The sequence below is a fragment of the Coregonus lavaretus genome (assembly GCF_964263955.1).
Source record: "Coregonus lavaretus genome assembly, contig: HAP1_SCAFFOLD_533, whole genome shotgun sequence".
NCBI lineage: Eukaryota > Metazoa > Chordata > Actinopteri > Salmoniformes > Salmonidae > Coregonus > Coregonus lavaretus.
Genome location: NW_028157083.1, coordinates 104,455 through 129,137, shown reverse-complemented (window position 1 = coordinate 129,137; position 24,683 = coordinate 104,455). Strand labels below are relative to the sequence as shown.

Below are 24,683 nucleotides of genomic sequence, written 5' to 3'. Positions count from 1 at the left end.
CTATAGGCTGGTGAATCAAAATATAGTTATTAATTCTAAATTCTATATGTAATTCTGTACATTGTGGCCAATTATACACACAGCCAAATACCAGGTATGGGCACGACTACAGCAAGGAATATTCCAGAAGTGGTTAGAAAAAAGTTGTTATTATAGCATATAAACTTAATGCCAGTTGTAGGTATACAGTGTGATTGTATTGCAGCCATTAAACATTATTTACAAGTCAAATGGAACATAATTTGTCTTCTCCAGCAAGAGGTCATGACTCATGCAGAGGGAGGAACTAAACCACATTTTACTTTCATGTTCACAGCCTCTGGAAATAAAGATCAGAAAGTAGGCTAGGCTGTGAACCACACAGTGTTTCAGCATATCTCATTTTAACTTACTTTTATTTATTATCTAAACACCCTAACTAACTAGCAAATATGCCGAAACTAACGCTCATCAGATTGTGCTTCTGGCTTTGTCTGGCGCGAATGGTGGTCTATGGAGGTAAGTTGAACCAACTGGCCCAGCTGAATGTAGTGTTTGGCATACCTAATATTTGTTAGGCTACTTGTTTGCTATTGTGTGCTAATTGTATAGCCTAGCCTACAACATCACATCATAATCCCCACCAAAAATCTCAAATTTGGACTCATCAGACCAAAGGACAAATTTCCACTCGTCTAATGTCCATTGCTCGTGTTTCTTAGCCCAAGCAAGTCTCTTCTTCTTATTGGTGTCCTTTAGTAGAGGTTTCTTTGCAGCAATTTGACCATGAAGGCCTTATTCACACAGTCTCCTCTGAACAGTTGATGTTGAGATGTGTCTGTTACTTGAACTTTGTGAAGCATTTATTTGGGCTGCAATTTCTGAGGCTGGTAACTCTAATGAATTTATCCTCTGCAGCAGAGGTACTCTGGGTCTTCCATTCCTGTAGTGGTCCTCATGAGAGCCAGTTTCATCATAGCGCTTGATGGTTTTTGCGACTGCACTTGAAGAAACTATCAAAGTTCTTGAAATATTCAGTATTGACTGACCTTCATGTCTTAAAGTAACGATGGAATGTTCTTTCACTTTGCTTATTTGCGCTGTTCTTACCATAATATGGAGCCAGTTTCATCATAGCCCTTGATGGTTTTTGCGACTGCACTTGAAGAAACGTTCAAAGTTCTTGAAATATTCAGTATTGACTGACCTTCATGTCTTAAAGTAACGATGGACTGTTATTTCTCTTTGCTTATATGAGCTGTTCTTGCCATAATATGGACTTGGTCCTTGATTTCTATTTGCCATATCTTTTTAAACTGTGCTGTGATGTTTCACAAAAGTTCTGAACCTTTCTATTCTCATAGATTTTACAGATTGTAAAATATATATATGTTTTGCTTTGAGTATTATTATATTATTGATCGATTGACTATGACTTTTGAAATCACCCTATTTGCAGAGGGGGACATAACTTGGCAGGGGGTCTGGGTGTCCTTCCATTGTTGGGGGCATCTAAAGCACATTTCCTGCATTTCTACACAATCTAATATGACCCATGGCCCTTCTAGATGTCTATTTAGAACAACAAAAAGTAAGCAAAAATGTCCACAGTCATCAAGCTAGGTAAGACATTATTAAATATGTTTAAGTGATTGATAAGACTGAACTAGATCCATGATAATTCAATAATCAATATTGTGTTGCACCTTTAACCAATAGCCTAACAAATGAACAACTCTTACAAATAAAGTACAGTCTTAACTTTTGATTGTCTTTAAGACATCCTCTATATCAAATTTCAGCCAGACCGCCTAGACAACCCGAGCTGCCTACACGCCCGACTCCCACCAGTCTAGTCAATAACCTCAACTCTCTCCAACACAACTTCCTTCCCATCTTTTTTTTTTGTCTCAAGGGAAATATTTGGATGAATGAAAACACACATACACCTACACATTAACACACAGAAAGGGTACCCCCTCCATATAATTCATATCTTAGGCCTAATAGTACTGTAGAGCTCTTTCTACTTGCACACAATATAGCTGGGTCACCCCGTCCTGTCCCTAATAACATACTCTTTGCCAGAATTCAGCCAGCCTTCACAAGACCACAACATATGCAAATATGTCCCCTTTTGTGCTTTACACCTCCAGCAGAATAATACAATGTCTTAGTGCATGATATTCAATTTCACTGGCATATAGTACGTTCTATGGATGGTCTTAAACTGCAGGAATTTATGTCTGAGATTATATGAACATGACTGGGCATTCTAACATATCTGTATCCATTCATCATCATCAATAGCGTCTCCCCAATCTCCTGTTTTGTGTCATTGGGAAAAGCCTCTATCAACCCTTGATACAGTTTGGAAATCAACTTTGGAGGTTTGTCAGACTACCTTAAAATAGCATCTGGCTTGTCCAGTGTTTGCTGGACAGAGGAAATAAAGTGTTGTATCTGCAACAATTCACCTCACCTCTGTCACAGACTGGTCTTCCCTGGCTGCCTGACCCTGCTGAGACCCCTGTCACCATCTGATCCTCCTAAAATGAGGCATGACAAATAATTACCTTGGTGTACATTTGTACATTATATTATCCAATAATAGAATAAATGGTTCAATAATTGAAATGACCATTATTCCCAGATCCCAGACTGTAGCTTTAAGCTTAAGCTGCTGTCATGTAGCTACTGTAGGTCTACCCATCAAATCAAGATGGAACTTTGCATCATTCACTGAATATACTGCAAAATTCACCTGAGCTCCATAGACTGGTCTTCCCTGGCTGTCTGACCCTGCTGGGAATCTTCCCACTCCTAAAAGGCACAGTAGGCTATAAAAATAGCTCAAGAGAAAGTGCAAGTCTCTCCAACTTCAAACTACATCAAGCATATTGGCTGATATAGCCCAGTAATACAATGTAAGGGCCATGTGAGAATCTCTGGTAATTTAACCTATTTCTTAAGTTATTTTTGCGCATTTGATATTGCCTATAGGGCGGAGAATTGCTGGGACCATGGCTGGCAATGAGTTGCGTCACATACGCCTAAAATAACATTGCGGGACTGCGGTTGGGTTTGGGACCAGTTCTTGTGGTAGCGGGTGGGAGTCGGACAGAAATCCAGCGGGTGCGGGATGAAGAAATCGGTCCCGCACAGACCTCTACTGTGCCCCATGACAGTGAAGCCTGTAACGTTAGAGCTGTTTATTACTTACTGTGTCAGTGTGAAAGTAGGGATTTGCTATGGAAACTGACAGATCAATGAAGTCACATTGCCATACTGACTAATACAACTCACATTGCAATGAAAAAACGTCAGAATATCAATCTTCAATCGTTTGGCCGATGGTTTCATCATTTGGTTCAGGTCTAGTTTGATTGAGGCAGAAATAATAGCTAATGTAAGCCATATTTTGCCCAGCTCTCTCTCTAACAGTACATCAACTGGCGAAAGCTTGCCAAGTTCATTTACTTCTGAAACAGGAGAAAACAACGGCTACAAAACATTTCCATACAAACAACTGCTTTTAGATAGTAATAATAGCCACCTCATATTGCTATCTGACAGATAACTAGAGGCTAGAGCTGACCTGGCTGTGGTAGCTACTCACTAGCGTAGCTTATTAATTCACCTCAGTCGAGAGGGGATGAAACATTAGCTAACATTACATGTCAGTTACAATACTAGCTCAGCACTGCGAATAAACACTAGTTTCATTTTTTTCCCGATTAAGTTAAACAGCAGTTACCTTGCCAGCTATATCAGTCAACTAAAGAGTAGCCAATTTATGTTCTGCTACCTTTTACAACTCGGTGAAAGACCGCAACACGAACACACTGAATCATGCTCAACTTTCCCGTGCTGGTCCAGCCAGCCTACCAGAAGCTTTGCCTTCACAGCCTGTCAGCCCGCTCTGTGGTGTCCGCGCAGTCCTAAATCCAGTCGGCTAAACACTCCAAACAGCCTACCCGACCGCTCGGAGGCGTCCGCATGGTCCTAAAGCACACTGTTGACGCATTTTGTATCACATTCCAATACTAAAACTGGGGGGGGGGGGACAAAAGTGCAATTTCAGAATGTGGGGGGGACATGTCCCCCTGTCCCCAGTGAAAGTTGCGCCCCTGTATATATGTAAGATAATGTGCCATATGAACACTATGTGCGCTGCAACTTCAAGTTAGAAGCGCAGCAGCCGAGTCGGAATGATTTTAAATGACGTCTATGTGGGTTTCGTTGCGAAATAAGGACCGCACCCTTCTTATTCCGTTTAGCTACACACAGAGCCAACTTCAGGAAGTTATCGGATATTGAGTCCTGGCCTAACCAAGGCTCAAACCTACAGAAGGGTCTGCATGATCATGGCAGGGCTGGCGTTATGGGCGGGCCATAGGGGGGCTGGCCCGCTCTACCTTACCTTCTTGCCCAGCCAAATAAAATATTGAAATATTGATCATTTATTTGACTGAGACGCGCACCGACAGAAAGACCCATCAAGCTCAGATAAAGAATCCGAGTGAGCGAAACAGCGCCCATCTGTCTCAGTATGTGTAAACAATGTATCTGATTCTGTCTGGACCAAAAGAGTATGGCATGTCATACTATTTCTGTCCAGACAGCATCAGATACATGGGCTATATATAGGATGCTGGCTTCCCCTAAAGTATTTACTAGGGATCCCCATTAGCTGCAGCTACTCTTCCTGGGGTCCAAACACATTAAGGCACTTACATTACACATAAAACAGAAGATAAATCAGTACATCATATAATATTATTACACCACTGTATATCTACAATACAAAATGTATAATACCACCATACAACAATATTACAATGTACGTGCGTGTAGTGAGTGTGCTAGCTTTTGTGTGTGTATGCGTGTTTCTGTACCTGTGTGTGTGTCTCTTCACTGTACCCGCTGTTCCATAAGGTGTATTTTTTTATATTTGTTATATCTGATTCTACTGCTTGCATTAGTTACATGATGTGGAATAGAGTTCCATGTAGTCATGGCTCTATGTAGTACTGTGTGCCTCCCTTAGTCTGTTCTGGACTTGGGGATTGTGAAGAGACCTCTGGTGGCATGTCTTGTGGGGTATGCATGGGTGTCCGAGCTGTGTGCTATTAGTCTCAACAGTCAGCTCGGTGCATTCAGCTTGTCAACACTTACAAAATCAAGTAGTGATGAAGTCAATCTCTCCTCCACTTTGAGCCATGAGACATTGACATGAATATCATTAATGTTAGCTTTCTGTCTACATTTAAGAGCCAGCATTGCTGCCCTGTTCTGAGCCAATTGTAATTTTCCTAAGTCCCTCTTTGTGGCACATGACCACACGACTGAACAGAGTGTTTTGCCACAATTATATAATTACTCCTGTCTAAATAAAAACATTTAAAATACTTCAACAGAGAGCATGACTTAGCCACAGAGGATCAATAAAATACTTCACCAGAGAGCATGACTTAGCCACAGAGGATCATTAAAATACTTCACCAGAGAGCATGACTTAGTCACAGAGGATCATTAGAATACTTCACCAGAGAGCATGACTTAGCCACAGAATATCATTAAAATACTTCACCAGAGAGCATGACCTAGCCACAGAGGATCATTAAAATACTTCACCAGAGAGCATGACTTAGCCACAGAGGGTCATTAAAATACTTCACCAGAGAGCATGACCTAGCCACAGAGGATCATTAAAATACTTCACCAGAGAGCATGACTTAGCCACAGAGGATCATTAAAATACTTCACCAGAAGCATGACTTAGCCATAGAGGATCATTAAAATACTTCACCAGAGAGCATGACTTAGCCATAGAGGATCATTAAAATACTTCACCAGAGAGCATGGCTTAGCCACAGAGTATCATTAGCTTATTAAAAAGAAAATATCTGTGGATTGCCTATGCCTATTTTGGAATCCCACAATTTGGGCAGTGGGCGTGGCAATATGTCTAGCTGATTGAGTTGCGGCTGTCAGTGAAAAGCATCAAAAATATGTGTTAAGAGAATGTGTCTTAAGTATAATTTTTAATGTGTTGCAACAAGAAGAAGGGGAGGGTTGTGCCGATTCATTGTTTCATTGTGTGAATTGTTTGCCCTTTAATTGTTTATTTTTTTAAAATAAATTCCTCATTACATAAAGTATTCAGACCTCTTGACTTTTTTTACATTTTGTTACGTTATAGCCTTATTCTAAAATTGATTTAAGAAAAACAAAATCCTCATCAATCTACACACAATACCCCAGAATGTCAAAGCAACAACAGGTTAGTAGATATTGTTGCTAATTTATATATAAAAAAAAAAATCCCATGCTGCCACCTCCATGCTTCACTGTTGGGATGGTGCCAGGTTTCCTCCAGTTGTGACGCTTGGCATTCAGGCCAAATAGTTCAATGTTGGTTTCATCAGACCAGAGAATCTTGTTTCTCATGGTCTGAGAGTCCTTTAGGTGTCTTTTGGTAAATTCCAAGCGGGCTGTCATGTGCCTTTTACTGAGGAGTGGATTCCGTCTGGCCACTCTACCATAAAGGCCTGATTGGTGGAGTGCTGCAGAGATGGTTGTCCTTCTGGAAGGTTCTCCCATCTCCACAGAGGAACTCTGGATTCTCTGTCAGAGTGACCACCGAGTTCTTGGTCACCTCCCTGACCAAGGCCCTTCTCCCCCGATTGCTCAGTTTGGCCGGGCGGAAGAGTCTTTGGTGGTTCCAAACTTCTTCCATTTAAGAATGATGGAGGCCACTGTGTTCTTGGGGACCTTCAATGCTGCAGACATTTTTTGGTACCCTTCCCCGGACCTCGACACAATCCTGTCTCGGAGCTCTACGGACAATTCCTTCGACCTCATGTCTTGGTTTTTGCTCTGACATGCACTGTCAACTGTGGGACCTTATATAGACGTGTGTGCCTTTCCAAATCATGTCCAATCAATTGAATTGACCACAGGTGGACTCCAATCAAGTTGTAGAAACATCTCAAGGATGACCAATGGAAACAGGATGCACCTGAGCTTAATTTCGAGTCTCATAGCAAAGCTCTGACTACTTATGTAAATAAGGTATTTCTGTTTTTCATTTTTTATAAATTTGCAAAAAAATCTAAAAACCTGTTTTTGTTTTGTCATTACTGGGTATTGTGGGTAGATTGATGAGGTTGGAAAAATAACAATTTAATCCATTTTAGAATAAGGCTGTAACCTAACAAAATGTGGAAAAAGTGAAGTGGTCTGAATACTTTCCGAATGCAGTGGGGTATTGTTTTTTTTTAAACAATCAAAATGGCAAAGAATTCACACAATGTAACAATGAATAAGCAAGAATTCAATTGATTAGTTCTAAGCAAGCTCCCTCAACGTTATCAGGACAGAGAAACCACACACATGCTCATAACTCACATGGCAAAAAACAATGAAAAAATGTACAACTCCTAAATGATGGTTATGAAATAAACCAAAACTTGTTTCTCACAAGTGTAGGAGGTTGTAATTTTTGAAAACAACGTTTCCACTCCGAGAATGAGAACGGTAAATGACTGTAATACATAATTAACAGTAATGAATGTAACCAAAGAGGGATTAACGGTACATTTACTAGGCCTACTGGTTGCATGTAATTGGGAATTTATAAAAAGTAAACAATCAAAAAGCAAACAATTCACACAATGAAACAATCAATGGGCAAGGATTGGTGGGAGACTGCTAAGTGCATTCTGGAGAGCTGAGTGCATTCTGGAGAGAGATGCCCATATCTTCGACACACACCCCTCCGCTTCTTCTTGTCTCAACATTTTAAGTTATTCTCAAGACACATTACCTTCACACATTTTAGATGCTTTTCACTGACAGCCGCAACTCAATAATCAGCTAGACATACTGCCGCGCGGACTGCCCAAATTGCTGGCTTCCCAAATAGGCATAGGCCTATGCACTTGTGATTTGAAACAATCCACAGATATATTTTTTAAAGAAGCTCTGTCGCTTAGCCAAGCTCTCTGTTATAGTATTTTGAATGATTTTATTTAGACAGGAGTAATTATATAATTTTGGCTAAACATACATTTACTTTAGGGGAAGCCAGCATTCGAACAGTGCACTGTGCACCCTCCAACTTTCCTTTCTAATTCATAAGTGGCTGAAACCAGAAATCGGTACATAATGACGAGATACTCATGTCTCCGCCCGTGCAATGCAAGTCACTGTCCCAAAGGCGGGAATGCAGGCGACACGCTTATGTCTGCATGTTTTTCCCATGAAAACGCATTGGGCTTATTCAGGACAGATTTTGGCGAGAGTGAGCCCTCTTGCTTCGCCACTTCCTCTCTGCTGAAACTAGCGAGAGAAACAGTGCCCCTCTGATTTGCTATATGTAGCCCTGATGCTGTCTGGCCAGAAAAGGTATGACATGCCATACTCCTTTTGTCCAGACAGCATCAGATACATGGTCTACACTTAACTAGACAGAGGGGCGCTGTTTTGCTCGCTCGGACTCTTTGTCTGAGATTGATGCGTCTTTCTGTCGGTACGCATCTCGGTCAAATAAATGATCAACATTTCAATATTTTATTTGGACGGGCAAGGAGGTACGGTAGGACGGGCCAGGCCCTCTAAGTCCCGGCCCATAACGCCTGCCCTGCTTTTTGGCAAATATTGATATAATAACCATCATATCGAAGTACATTTGGAGTCACGCGATGATATGTTGTGTGGTCCTCACACTACGACTCGGGAAAGCATGCAGTTTATTAGGCTACAGATTAAATAAATGATGATGAACTTCACAGGGTGGTGAAAGTGTAAGGTGATACATTTGATGCTCCTTTCCAATAAATATTGACAGTCTTATTCCGGTGACATGATAATATCAAATACAAATACAAATACAAATACAAATGACAAATAATATCGATAATAATCTCATAATGTAGATAATTTACCCACAATGTAGCTGCAAGCTGTTGGCTAGAGCGCATGTGCCAATACCAGAGTGGGCAGATTTGCTATATAACACAACAGTCTATGTAACACAGTCTATATAACACAACAGTCTATATAACACAACAGTCTATATAAAACTGTCTATATATCACAACAGTCTATATATCACAACAGTCTATATAACACAACAGTCTATATAACACAACAGTCTATATAACACAACAGTCTATATAACACAACAGTCTATATAACACAACAGTCTATATAACACAACAGTCTATATAACTGTTATGATGAGTTTCTGGTATTGAGAAGTTCATGATGCAAGAGAATATGGGACACAGATGGAGAGTTAATACAGACATCATTTAATGGTTACAATAATGGATTCAATGACAGGCGGTACGGACGTAGCCTCCTGCCATCTGAATGAATTCCATACAAAATCTCTCAGTTTATATAATGCTCTCCCGATCTACTTCTTGATTTATATTATCTGTCACTCATCTACCACAGTAGTATCCCCGTACTTGATATTGTGTCACCCTAGCCAGGCCATTCCCTCACGTACACCTTCTAAGATTATCACAAGTGGCCCCCAATCTATCTTGGCACGCATACCTTCTGTCCCTCACCAGTGACCTCTATAACCCATGACGTGTCGTTGTCCTCTCTCCTACATGCAGCTTAGGAGTTTACCAACATTAAGAATCTTGTATCAAAAGTCATTATAACAATAACACAACAGTCTATATAACCCAACAGTCTATATAACAAAGTCTATATAACACAACAGTCTATATAACACAACAGTCTATATATCACAACAGTCTGTATAACACAACAGTCTATATATCACAACAGTGTATATATCACAACAGTCTATATAACACAGCAGTCTATATATCACAACAGTCTATATAACACAACAGTCTATATATCACAACAGTCTACACTACCGTTCAAAAGTTTGGGGTCACTTAGAAATGTCCTTGTTTTCCATGAAAACATACATGAAATGAGTTTGAATAGGACAGCAAAATGCATAGGAAATGTAGTCATTGACAAGGTTAGAAATAATGATTTTTAATACAAAATAATAATTGTGTCCTTCAAACATTGCTTTCGTCAAAGAATCCTCCATTTGCAGCAATTACAGCCTTGCAGACCTTTGGCATTCTAGTTGTCAATTTGTTGAGGTAATCTGAAGAGATTTCACCCCATGCTTCCTGAAGCACCTCCCACAAGTTGGATTGGCTTGATGGGCACTTCTTACGTACCATACGGTCAAGCTGCTCCCACAACAGCTCAATAGGGATGAGATCCGGTGACTGTGCTCTCCACTCCACTATAGACAGAATACCAGCTGACTGCTTCTTCCCTAAAAAGTTATTTCATAGTTTAGCGCTGTGCTTTGGGTCATTATCCTGTTGTAGGAGGAAATTGGCTCCAATCAAGCGCCATCCACAGGGTATGGCATGGCGTTGCAAAATGGAGTGATAGCCTTCCTTCTTCAAGATCCATTTTACCCTGTACAAATCTCCCACTTTACCACCACCAAAGCACCCCCAGACCATCACATTGCCTCCACCATGCTTGACAGATGGCATCAAGCACTCCTCCAGCATCTTTTCATTTGGTCTGCGTCTCTCAAATGTTCCTCTTTGTGATCCGAACACCTCAAACTTCAATTCGTCTGTCCATAACACTTTCTTTCCAATCTTCCTCTGTCCAGTGTCTGTGTTCATTTGCCCATCTTAATATTTTCTTTTTATTGGCCAGTCTGAGATATAGCTTTTTCTTTGCAACTCTGCTTAGGTCAGCAACCCGGAGTCACCTCTTCACTGTTGACGTTGAGACTGGTGTTTTGCGTGTACTATTTAATGAAGCTGCCAGTTGAGGACCTGTGAGGCGTCTGTTTCTCAAACTAGACACTCTAATGTATTTGTTCTCTTGCTCAGTTGTGCACCGGGGCCTCCCACTCCTCTTTCTATTCTGGTTAGAGCCAGTTTGCGCTGTTCTGTGAAGGGAGTAGTACACAGCGTTGTACGAGATCTTCAGATTCTTGGCAATTTCTCGCATGGAATAGCCTTCATTTCTCAAAACAAGAATAGACTGACGAGTTTCAGAAGAAAGTTATTTGTTTCTGGCCATTTTGAGCCTGTAATCGAACCCACAATTGCTGATGCTGTATAACATAGCAGTCTATATAACACAGTCAATATAACACAACAGTCTATATAACACAACAGTCTATATAACCCAACAGTCTATATAACACAACAGTCTATATAACACAACAGTCTATATAACACAACAGTCTATATATCACAACAGTCTATATAACACAACAGTCTATATATCACTGCTTTAGCAGACATATACATTATGTTATCAGTAAGTGTTTCTGTGTGTGTGTGTACGTGTGTGTGTGTGTACATGTGTGTTTACGTGTGTGTGTGAAACAACATTTTTCGGTAAACTTTCCAAATGTCGACAAAACAAAAGGTGGGATCTTTTTGTGTCGGTAAAATTAATTGCGCTTTTATGCGCAAATATGGTTATAATAACCATCATATCGAAATAAACTTGGTCACGCGATGACATGTTGTGTGGTCCTCCTACTACGACTCGGGATAGCATGCAGTTTATTAGGCTACAGATTAAACAAATGATGATGAACTTCACAGGGTGGTGAATGTGCAAGGTGATGAGTTTGATGCTCCTTTCCAATAAATATTGACGTTCTTATTCTGGTGACATCAGTGGCGGCTCCTGAAAAAATTCTCAGGGGGGGCAATTTTTCTGATGATTTAGGTGACCTACACACATTTTTTAAAAGATATGTCCAGCAACAACATGAAGACAGGGGCAGCATATAAGTCAATACCAGAAGCATTTATTGACTGATCTCAAAAGTGTTGGCTTACAAAAGCAAAATAAGTTATCACAGTAAAAATAATCAAGGGTGTTCTTTCACATTCCTCAACACTGCATAAACAATATGTATGGCTTTGTAAAAATGAACAACCATATTCTGGCCAATTGTATAGATTTGTAAATATGAACAACCATATTCTGGCCAATTGTATAGATTTGTAAAAATGAACATGAACAGATTTTTTATTTTTTTGAATGGCAGTACATGTCTGCTTGCAGTAAGGTGGCACTCACAAGGTGGCCAGAGAAAGAGAACCTTTCTTTGGTGTGATCCAGGATGGTGTTGCAGACCTCTTCAGACAGCCTCTGCTTCTCCTCTTCTCTCAAAGCTGTTCTGGGTCTTTTGGCTCCTGTTGCTTCTTGCAGCTGCTGTTGAGAGGAGTCCCTGAAGGCAAACAGACCAATGTGTTTGTTGGCTTTGTACAGTATTGTTGTCTATGTGATGCACAGGTATATGCAATGTATCCATGTATAGTACAAATACTTCAGTTCCACTTAAAATGGGCAGGGATGCATAAAGTCTTTAGTGTTTAAGTTAGCCTTTGTGTCTCACATAGCCTGGATGTTCAGCACAGTATACAGTGGTGCTCATAAGCTTATGATCCCATGCTAAAGTTGACTAAAAAGAGGAATAAAAAAGAAAAGAAAATTGGTGTCCTTAAAGGTTGGATTTTCCAACTTTTTTAATTAAGTCATTAAGATCAATTTCCAAAAGATGATTTTTTTATTTTTTTATACCTCTTTTTAGTCAGCTTTAGAATGTGTTCATACACTTATGAGCACCACTGTACAGTACACATAGTATATAAAATAAGATAGATTACACCACTGGCCATATATAATGAGAATAATGTAATTTCAAACACAAATGCAGTCTCCTTTCATGCATACATTTTCAAATAAAGCTCTGCTTTGAGAAAGATCGAATGATATTGTTTAATCTTTATCTTACCTTATGGCCTGCACACTGCTTGCGAAGCTGTCGAGGGCACGTTTGATAAAGACAGCATCGATGTCCTTCTTCTGTAGCTTCTGGTACGGTGGGCTGGTCAAATGAACCCAATGAACCCGTCCGGATGGCTTCAAAACATTCTATGAGGTCGTCTCGATTCTCGTAGACAGTGTTCACGACTCTGCTGTTGCTAACCTCATCGTTGTGGCGGCGGACAGCTAGCCTGTATCCCTCATCCAGTTGAGTGGCAATATTCACTCTCCCCAAAGCAGACAATCTCAAACAGCTATCAATGTGGGTCTTTGACAGCTCATTTTTCTTAATCTTTTCTGAAAGATGGTGCATGTCGGTTACACCAGTCGCTGTCCAAGCGGTGCTGTCTGCCGTGCCGCCTTCAGGGTGAAAGAGTAGTTTCTTAGTTACGTTCATGGTTACGTTACGTTACGTATGACGAAAGCGCGTAAGTGCAAGCCCTCAGAAACCCATAGAGATTGTATTGAAAGCTCTGAAATTTGAAAAAAAAATATTTTACATTAGAGGCTAATAGAGACTTCTGGGCGATTTTCAACCTGACTGAAATCGCCCCAAAACGGGCGGGGACATTTGAAGCACGACTTTAGCCTGATTGGACATTTAGTGGCTGGCAGATCAGACATCTAGATTAGAACACTGAACTACTGTTGCCGTGATATAATTGATTAGAAAAAAAATCCCTTCCTTTTCCCGTTTGGCAGTGCGTCGCCCATATCGCCCTATTGAACACACCGCCCCTGGGTGACATGATGATCGATGCTTTGTTGCAATTTGATAAATACAAATAATTTCGCTCTTATCCATAATAATCTCATAATGTAGATACCTTAGCTGTAGATAACAGTTATGTAGATAACAGTCTATATAACACAACAGTCTATATAACGCAAAAGATTTGGACAAACCATCAGTAGAGTGTAAAATGCGATGGAAACCCAATTAAACTTGTATTTTTTATTCTGTACATGGGAATTTAATGGCATAATTTGTATTTTCACTACGTCATCATACAGCCTTTTATCCGCAAAAACTCAGTTGAATGGAAACATATCTCTGGTGGGAAAATGTGCATATTGTTTTAATGCAGATTTTTGAATATTCACATGAAAATCAGTCGCAAATTGGATGGAAACCTAGCTGGTGATATAATAGTGGACAGCCTCAGAGGCATGGTGTAGACAAAGATTTTCATCTATGGTGTAGCGTAGATACATTTCCGCTCCAGTGGTGGTGGTGAGGGGGCAAATACTGGCAAAGTGGGCAGACTAGATAGGCCAGGTACGCCCAGCAAGCAGAATTCTTGACATAAAAAGTAAAGGTTCATAATAATGTCACTTTCAATGCCAATAAGGTTAGGACCACATATTCATACCCTAACCATAATGTGTTACCCTGGATACATTGATACTCTTTTACATGTATGAAATGTCTGCTTTTCCAGATGATCTTTATCATAAAGTGGGAGGTGAGCTCGTGTTGAAGCCAGACAAGTCTACAGTGCCTGGCCCCATCACAGGCATCATATGGAAGCATGGGAAGAACAAGGTGGCAGAGTGGGACAAGGATTTTGGTATGGAAATCTATGCTCCCTTCAATGGCCGCACAACCCTGGACCAGACTACTGGAGAGCTGAGAATCAGTGGATTGACGAAAACAGACAGTGGAGTTTATTCTGTGGAGTTCAACAGCAAACTGCTTGACAAGACATATAAACTGTCTGTTATCAGTAAGTGTTTATGTGTGTGTGTGTGTGTGTGTGTGTGTGTGTGTGTGTGCATACATCTGTGTGTATGTACATGTGTGTATGTGTGCGCGTGGTCGTGCACGAAACAGCAGGTTATTCAGTGCCTCACAAGCATTTTCCCAAATTATTCCTGTTTCTTTCCTCTATTTACAGAAGCAGTCCCGAAACCCACAATCACTTCATCCTGTACCCCAGACAAAACCTCCTGCACTCTGACCTGTGAAGGTGACACCACTGATGCTGAACCCATCACCTACAGCTGGAAAATGGGAGAGGGGGAGTGGGAGGTCTTAGATAAACAGATGAATGTCTTTAAGAGCGACACTGGCAAACCAACCAATGGTTACAAGTACATCTGCAAGCTGAAGAATTCTGTTAGTGGGGAAGGGGAAGTCAGCGAGACAGTTGGAGAGGTGTTTGGCTCAGGTGAGTGGACACTCATAAGTGTGCTACTGTCTTATGTATTGATATGTCAGTAACACTGCCAGTGTTGTAGGACATTTTGAATGCTGCACTATGTTGAAAACAATCAGTGAGGTTTATTATGTGGAGTTCAACAGCAAACAAACTGCTTTAGCGGACATATACATTATTACATTTACATTTACATTTTAGTCATTTAGCAGACGCTCTTATCCAGAGCGACTTACAGGAGCAATTAGGGTTAAGTGCCTTGCTCAAGGGCACATTTACGTCATTTAGCAGACGCTCTTATCCAGAGCGACTCACAAATTGGTGCATTCACCCTATAGCCAGTGGGATAACCACTTTACAATTTTTTTTTGGGGGGTAGAAGGATTACTTTATCCTATCCCAGGTATTCCTTAAAGAGGTGGGGTTTCAAATGTCTCCGGAAGGTGGTGAGTGACTCCGCTGTCCTGGCGTCGTGAGGGAGCTTGTTCCACCATTGGGGTGCCAGAGCAGCGAACAGTTTTGACTGGGCTGAGCGGGAACTATGCTTCCACAGAGGAAGGGGAGCCAGCAGGCCAGAGGTGGATGAACGCAATGCCCTCGGTTGGGTGTAGGGACTGATCAGAGCCCGAAGGTACAGAGGTGCCGTTCCCCTCACTGCTCCATAGGCAAGCACCATGGTCTTGTAACGGATGCGAGCTTCAACTGGAAGCCAGTGGAGTGTGCGGAGGAGGGGGGTGACGTGAGAGAACTTGGGAAGGTTGAACACCAGACGGGCTGCGGCATTCTGGATGAGTTGTAGGGGTTTAATGGCACAGGCAGGGAGGCCAGCCAACAGCGAGTTGCAGTAATCCAGACGGGAGATGACAAGTGCCTGGATTAGGACCTGTGCCGCTTCCTGTGTAAGGCAGGGTCGTACTCTCCGAATGTTGTAGAGCATGAACCTGCAGGAGCGGGTCACCGCCTTGATGTTAGCGGAGAACGACAGGGTGTTGTCCAGGGTCACGCCAAGGCTCTTCGCACTCTGGGAGGAGGACACAACGGAGTTGTCAACTGTGATGGCGAGATCATGGAACGGGCAGTCCTTCCCCGGGAGGAAGAGCAGCTCCGTCTTGCCAGGGTTCAGCTTGAGGTGGTGATCTGTCATCCATACTGATATGTCTGCCAGACATGCAGAGATGCGATTCGCCACCTGGTTATCAGAAGGGGGAAAGGAGAAGATTAGTTGTGTATCGTCAGCGTAGCAATGATAGGAGAGACCATGTGAGGATATGACAGAGCCAAGTGACTTGGTGTATAGGGAGAAAAGGAGAGGGCCTAGAACTGAGCCCTGGGGGACACCAGTGGTGAGAGCACGTGGTGCGGAGACAGCTTCTCGCCACGCCACTTGGTAGGAGCGACCGGTCAGGTAGGACGCAATCCAGGAGTGAGCCGCGCCGGAGATGCCCAGCTCGGAGAGGGTGGAGAGGAGGATCTGATGGTTCACAGTATCAAAGGCAGCAGACAGGTCTAGAAGGACAAGAGCAGAGGAGAGAGAGTTAGCTTTAGCAGTGCGGAGAGCCTCCGTGACACAGAGAAGAGCAGTCTCAGTTGAATGACCAGTCCTGAAACCTGACTGGTTTGGATCAAGAAGGTCATTCTGAGAGAGATAGCAAGAGAGTTGGCTAAAGACGGCACACTCAATAGTTTTGGAAAGAAAAGAAAGAAGGGATACTGGTCTGTAGTTGTTGACATCAGTGGGATCGAGTGTTGGTTTTTTGAGAAGGGGAGCAACTCTCGCTCTCTTGAAGACGGAAGGGACATGGCCAGCGGTCAAGGATGAGTTGATCAGCGAGGTGAGGTAGGGGAGAAGGTCAGCGGAGATGGTCTGGAGAAGAGAGGAGGGTATGGGGTCAAGCGGGCAGGTTGTTGGGCGGCCTGCAGTCACAAGTCGCAGGATTTTATCTGGAGAGAGAGGGGAGAAAGAAGTCAAAGCATAGGGTAGGGCAGTGTGAGTAGGACCAGCAGTGTCATTAGACTTAACAAACGAGGATCGGATGTCGTCAACCTTCTTTTCAAAGTGGTTGGAGAGAGAGGAGGGGGGGGGGGGGGGATTCAGCAGGGAGGAAAATGTGGCAAAGAGCTTCCTAGGGTTAGAGGCAGATGCTTGGAATTTAGAGTGGTAGAAAGTGGCCTTAGCAGCAGAAACAGATGAAGAAAATGTAGAGAGGAGGGAGTGAAAAGATGCCAGGTCGGCAGGGAGTTTAGTTTTCTTCCATTTCCGCTCCGCTGCCCGGAGCTCTGTTCTGTGAGCTCGCAATGAGTCATCAAGCCACGGAGCTGGAGGGGAGGACCGAGCCGGCCGGGAGGATAGGGGACACAGAGAGTCAAAGGATGCAGAAAGGGAGGAGAGGAGGGTTGAGGAGGCAGAATCAGGAGATTGGAGGGAGAAGGATTGAGCAGAGGGAAGAGATGATAGGATGGAAGAGGAGAGAGTAGTGGGAGAGAGAGAGCGAAGGTTGCGGCGGCACATTACCATCTGTGTAGGGGCAGAGTGAGTAGTGTTGGAGGAGAGCGAGAGAGAAAAGGAAACAAAGTAGTGGTCGGAGACATGGAGGGGAGTTGCAGTGAGATTAGTAGAAGAGCAGCATCTAGTAAAGATGAGGTCAAGCGTATTGCCTGCCTTGTGAGTAGGGGGGGACGGTGAGAGGGTGAGGTCAAAAGAGGAGAGGAGTGGAAAGAAGGAGGCAGAGAGAAATGAGTCAAATGTGGACATAGGGAGGTTGAAATCCCCCAAAACTGTGAGGGGTGAGCCATCCTCAGGAAAGGAACTTATCAAGGCGTCAAGCTCATTGATGAACTCTCCAAGGGAACCTGGAGGGCGATAGATGACAAGGATATTAAGCTTAAATGGGCTAGTGACTGTGACAGCATGGAATTCAAATGAGGAGATAGACAGATGGGTTAGGGGAAAAATTGAGAATGTCCACTTGGGAGAGATGAGGATTCCTGTGCCACCACCCCTCTGACCAGATGCTCTCGGGGTATGCGAGAACACATGGTCAGACGAGGAGAGAGCAGTAGGAGTAGCAGTGTTTTCAGTGGTAATCCATGTTTCCGTCAGCGCCAGGAAGTCGAGGGACTGGAGGTTAGCATAGGCTGGGATGAAGTCAGCTTTGTTGGCAGCAGAACGGCAGTTCCAGAGGCTGCCTGAGACCTGGAACTCCAGGTGTGGGGTGCGTGCAGGGACCACCAGGTTAGAGAGGCAGCAGCCACGCGGTGTGAGGCGTTTGTGTAGCCTGTGCAGAGAGGAGAGAACAGGGATAGGCAGAGGCATAGTTGACAGGCTGTAGCAAATGGCTACAATAATGCAGAGGAGATCGGAATGAAATGAACTAAACATCTGGGAGAGGAGAGAGCAGGGCCTCCCTCACCAAAACTTCCACCTCAGAAACTATAATTGTTTCACTGAACCACCCGAACAAAAACTCTCCCAACTTCCACCTTTAGAAATCAGAATTCTTGTGAACCACAGCGGTTCAATGTTTAAAGGAATAGACTCAACCCACTTTATTCAGCTAGCTAACTATGACACCATAGCTAACTAGCATGCTAGCATCCAATAACACACAGTTTAGCACCAACACTTGGTGTCACGGTTTCGGCCGAGACTGCTCCTCCTCCTGGTTCGGGCAGGCTTCGGCGGTCGTCGTCCCCGGAGTACTAGCTGCCACCGATCTATGTTTCATGTTCGTTTGGTTTTGTCTGGATGTTGTACACCTGTGTCTTGTTAGTCCTCGTTAGTGTCCTATTTAGTTCTCATTGTGTGTGCTTGTCGTTGTGTGTGATTGCGCTTCTGTTTCGTGTTTGGAGCTACATTTTTCCCTCCAGTGTTTTGTAGAGGGTTGTTTGCACATGTTTGTGCGTCATTCGTTTTGTCGCCTGTGTGCGTCGTGCTTTTTGCCTTCGGGCTTATTGTGCTTCTGTTGTATATATATAATATATATTGCACTAAAGCCTTTGGACTGAGCCTCTGCGTCCTGCGCATGATTCCTACACCACACCCACCTTCAGCACGCCTTGACAGAATCACACACCATATAATGGAATCAGCAGGATCGGCAGTGACGCCTGTGTCGCTCGAGGAGCATCTCCGTGGGCAAGAGGACCAGATCCGACAACTGGAGACCGCTCTACAGGAGGTAATCAACATCATGCACCGATGGGAGGCCAGCAGGGTACCCACACCTCCACCTACCCTGTCCATTCCATCGGTCGGTCCACCAGTCCCAGGTTCGGAACCCAGGGGGATTCGGCTCTCGCTCCCGAGGGCGTATGACGGAACAGCTGCCGGGTGTCAGGGGTTCCTCCTGCAGGTGGAGCTCTACCTGGCCACTGTACACCCGGTGCCCTCGGGATACGAGAGCGTTTCCGCCCTCATCTCCTGTCTCACGGGCAAGGCGTTGGAGTGGCTAACGCCGAGTGGAGGAAGATGGACGCCAACACCATCACCTACGCTGAGTTCTCCCGCCGCTTCAAGGCCGTGTTCGACCATCCACCTGAGGGCAAAGCGGCGGGGGAGCGTCTAGTCCATTTGAGACAGGGGAGGAGGGATACCCATCTTGCAGGGATACCCATCTTACCTTCGACCAGTTGGTCGATATGTCCATCCGTCTGGACACCCTGCTGGCCACCCGTGGACGTCCCGAGGGGAGTCCGTCCATTCCGCCCTCCGGCACCTCCGAGCCGAGCCCTATGGAGCTCGGGGGTGCCGGCGCTAGAGAACGGAGTAGGAAGAGCCCGAGGGGGCCTGTCTCCTGCACCAAGTGCGGTCGTGGAGGGGAAACTACGGCCAGGTGCGGGGGAGGGTTCTCCGGGAGTAACGACAACAGGCCACGCACTGGGGGGGCCTCCCAGGTAAGTAGACGTCCCACTTACCCAGAGCTTTCTGTTGCACACTTTTGTATACCTGTTTGTTTTCCACAGGTTGCACCTCATTCCCAGCATAAGGCGCTAGTAGATTCAGGCGCAGCTGGGAATTTTGTTGATCGTAAGTTTTGTTTTGAGTTAGGGATCCCTCTCCTACCTGTTAACAAACCTTTTCCCGTTCATGCCTTAGACAGCCGCCCGTTGGGGTCGGGGTTGATCAGGGAGATCACAGCGCCACTTCGGATGTGTGCGCAGGGGGGTCATGAGGAGACTATACAGTTGTATCTGATCGACTCTCCTGCGTACCCAGTGGTGCTGGGGATTCCCTGGTTAAGCACCCATAACCCTGCTATTTCCTGGCAACAGAGGGCTCTCGATGGGTGGTCTGCTCAGTGCGAGGGGCGATGTCTGGGTGTTTCCGTGGGGGCGACTTCGGTGGAAAGTCCAAACCAAGTGCCCGCACTGCACATTCCGCCTGAATATGGGGATTTAGCACTCGTGTTTAGCAAAACTAGGGCGACGCAGTTGCCTCCTCATAGACAGGGGGATTGTGCGATTGATCTCCAGGCAGGAGCAGCACTCCCACGGAGCCATGTGTATCCTTTGTCTCAAGAGGAGAGAAAAGCTATGGAGACTTATATAGCCGAATCTTTGAGACAAGGATACATTCGGCCCTCCACTTCTCCCGCCTCCTCGAGCTTCTTTTTTGTGAAAAAGAAAGATGGAGGGTTGCGCCCGTGCATTGATTACCGTGGTCTCAATCAGATTACTGTGAAATACAGTTATCCACTCCCTCTGATTGCGACCATGACGGAGTCATTGCATGGAGAGCGGTTTTTCACAAAACTGGATCTCAGGAGCGCGTATAACTTGGTGCGCATTAGGGAGGGTGACGAATGGAAGACAGCGTTTAGTACCACGTCAGGTCATTTCGAATATCTCGTCATGCCATATGGGTTGATGAATGCTCCATCAGTCTTCAAATCCTTCGTAGATAACATTTTCCGGGATATGCAGGGACAAGGGGTGGTCGTGTACATTGATGACATTCTGGTGTACTCGTCTACCCGAGCCGAGCATATAACCCTGGTGCGTCGTGTATTGAGGAGGCTGTTGGAGCACGACCTATATGTCAAGGCAGAGAAATGTCTGTTTTTCCAGGAGTCGGTCTCCTTTTTGGGTTATCGGTTGTCCGCGTCAGGGGTGAGAATGGAGGTGGATCGTGTGTCCGCTGTGCGTAATTGGCAAACCCCAACTACTGTAAAAGAGGTGCAGCAGTTTTTGGGCTTTGCGAATTACTACCGGAGGTTTATCCGGGGTTTTGGACAGGTGGCAGCTCCCATCACGTCCCTTCTGAAGGGGGGTCCGGTGCGCCTGCAGTGGTCAGCCGATGCGGACAGGGCCTTTAGGAGACTGAAGGACCTGTTTACGTCGGCTCCGGTGCTAGCGCATCCGGATCCCGCATTACCCTTTCAGGTCGAGGTAGACGCGTCTGAGGCTGGTATAGGGGCCGTTCTCTCTCAACGGTCCGGCACGCCACCTAAACTCCGCCCCTGTGCCTTTTACTCTAAGAAGCTCAGCCCGGCGGAGCGTAACTATGACGTTGGGGACAGGGAGCTGTTAGCTGTAGTTCAAGCCCTTAAGGTGTGGAGGCATTGGCTTGAGGGGGCTCAACACCCTTTCCTCATTTTGACTGACCATCGGAACCTGGAGTACATCCGGGCAGCGAGGAGACTGAACCCTCGCCAGGCTCGATGGAGTATGTTTCTCACCAGGTTCGTATTTAAAATCACGTACATCCCTGGGTCCCAGAATGGTAAGGCAGATGCGCTGTCCCGGCGGTATGACACGGAGGAGAGGTCCGTTGAGCCCACTCCCATACTACCGGAGTCTTGCCTTGTGGCACCGGTGGTGTGGGAGGTCGATGCCGAAATCGAGCGAGCGTTGCGTACCGACCCCAGCCCTCCACAGTGTCCTGAGGGTCGGAGGTACGTTCCGCGCGAGATTCGGGATCGACTCATTTACTGGGCTCACACGTCACCCTCCTCTGGACATCCGGGTATCGGCCGGACGGTGCATTGCCTTAGCACTAAATACTGGTGGCCCACTTTGGCTAGGGATGTGAGGGTTTATGTCTCCTCCTGCTCGGTGTGTGCCCAGTGTAAGGCGCCCCGACATCTGCCCAGGGGTAAGTTACAACCCCTGCCCGTTCCACAACGACCATGGTCCCACCTCTCGGTGGATTTTGTGACAGACCTTCCCCTCTCTCAGGGGAATACCACCATCCTGGTCATTGTGGACCGGTTCTCTAAGGCCTGTCGTCTTCTCCCTATGTCGGGTCTTCCTACTGCCCTACAGACCGCTGAGGCCCTATTTACCCATGTCTTCCGGCATTACGGGGTACCCGAGGATATAGTGTCTGATCGAGGTCCCCAGTTTACCTCTCGTGTTTGGAGAGCGTTCATGGAGCGTTTGGGGGTCTCGGTTAGCCTTACCTCAGGGTACCACCCGGAGAGTAACGGGCAGGTAGAACGTGTCAACCAGGATGTGGGTAGGTTTCTGAGGTCGTATTGCCAGGACCGGCCGGAGGATTGGGCATGGTACATTCCCTGGGCCGAGATGGCCCAGAACTCTCTCCGCCACTCCTCTACTAACCTAACCCCCTTCCAATGTGTGTTAGGTTACCAGCCGGTTCTGGCACCTTGGCAGCAGAGCCAGATCGAGGCCCCTGCGGTGGATGATTGGATGAGGCGCTCGGAAGAGACGTGGAACGCTGCCCACGTCCACCTGCAGCGGGCCGTCCTTCGTCACAAGGCGAGCGCCGATCTCCACCGCAGTGAGGGGCCGGTGTACGCACCCGGAGATCGAGTCTGGCTCTCTACCAGAAACCTACCCCTCCGCCTGCCCTGCCGGAAGCTGGGTCGGCGGTTTGTGGGGCCCTTTAAAGTCCTGAGAAGATTGAACGAGGTGTGTTATAGATTACATCTACCTGTTGAGTATAAGAATATTAAACCCTCGTTCCATGTGTCTCTTCTCAGGCCGGTGGTAGCTGGTCCACTCCAGGACGATGAGATAGGGGAGACTCCTCCGCCCCCACTGGACATCGAGGGGGCTCCGGCGTACACCGTTCGGTCCATCTTGGACTCTAGACGCCGGATGGGGGGTCTCCAGTATCTCGTGGAGTGGGAGGGGTACGGCCCGGAGGAGCGGTGCTGGGTGCCGCGGAGGGACATCCTAGACCCATCTCTCCTGTCGGAGTTCCACCGGGACCATCCCGCGCGCCCTGCTCAGCGTCCTCCTGGTCGTCCCCGAGGCCGGGGTCGGCGCACGGCTGGAGCCGCGCGTCAAGGGGGGGGGTACTGTCACGGTTTCGGCCGAGACTGCTCCTCCTCCTGGTTCGGGCAGGCTTCGGCGGTCGTCGTCCCCGGAGTACTAGCTGCCACCGATCTATGTTTCATGTTCGTTTGGTTTTGTCTGGATGTTGTACACCTGTGTCTTGTTAGTCCTCGTTAGTGTCCTATTTAGTTCTCGTTGTGTGTGCTTGTCGTTGTGTGTGATTGCGCTTCTGTTTCGTGTTTGGAGCTACATTTTTCCCTCCAGTGTTTTGTAGAGGGTTGTTTGCACATGTTTGTGCGTCATTCGTTTTGTCGCCTGTGTGCGTCGTGCTTTTTGCCTTCGGGCTTATTGTGCTTCTGTTGTATATATATAATATATATTGCACTAAAGCCTTTGGACTGAGCCTCTGCGTCCTGCGCATGATTCCTACACCACACCCACCTTCAGCACGCCTTGACACTTGGTCACAACAAACCACCAATAGTGTGTTAACACACTAAGCAGATAATTCGTGTCCGTGTCTAGTTCCTTTCATAACGCAGCAATAATTAAACGTTGGCTAGCTAGCACAAATATATTGTATTTAGCTGCCACAGTACAGCACACAATGGCTACTGTGTTGATTCTGTTCGAAAAACGGCTAGCTAGCTAGCTTCGTGCTACACCCGGCACCGCCGAAAACAATGCCAACCTACAGTAACTACCCACAACAGCCCACGATGCCTAACTATGACACCATAGCTAACTAGCATGCTAGCATCCAATAACACACAGTTTAGCACCAATACTTGGTTACAACAAACTACCAATAGTGTGTTAACACACTAAACAGATAATTTGTGTCCGTGTCTAGTTCCTTTCATAACGCAGCAATAATTAAATGTTGGCTAGCTAGCACAAGTATATTGTATTTAGCTACTACAGTACAGTTAGCTGGTCGTGTTGGCTAGCTAGCAATGGCTACTGTGTTGACTTTGTTTGAAGAACGGCTAGCTAGCTAGCTTCGTGCTACACCCGGCACCGCCGAAAAACAATGCTAACCTACAGTAACTACCCACAACAGCCCACGATGCCTAACTATGACGCCATAGCTAACTAGCATGCTAGCATCCAATAACACACAGTTTAGCACCAATACTTGGTTACAACAAACTACCAATAGTGTGTTAACACACTAAACAGATAATTCGTGTCCGTGTCTAGTTCCTTTCATAACGCAGCAAAAATTAAACGTTGGCTAGCTAGCACATTAACATTGGAAACAACTCTCCACCGTTGCTAAACGTTACCAGTAGCTACCCGCTAGCTAGCTAGCCTCGTGCTTCGCCGGGCTCCGCCGTAAACAATACTTACCTACAATAATTACCTACGGAAACCTACAATAACTACCTAAATAACTACCTAAATAAACTACCTACAATACCTAAC

General features: G+C 45.4%; 1 protein-coding gene across 1 annotated transcript in view; it reads left to right on the top strand.

Annotated features, from left to right (window-relative positions):
* Positions 1-393: 393 nt before the first annotated feature.
* LOC311125829 (uncharacterized protein) overlaps positions 394-24,683 on the top strand; it is a 30,264-nt gene continuing 5,974 nt past the window's right edge. Inside the window, exons 1-3 of the mRNA XM_084199858.1 lie at positions 394-498; positions 14,298-14,582; positions 14,754-15,026. Of these exons, the coding sequence (XP_084055984.1) occupies positions 432-498; positions 14,298-14,582; positions 14,754-15,026 (625 nt within the window). The 5' untranslated portion in view covers positions 394-431. The remainder of the gene's footprint in view (positions 499-14,297; positions 14,583-14,753; positions 15,027-24,683) is intronic.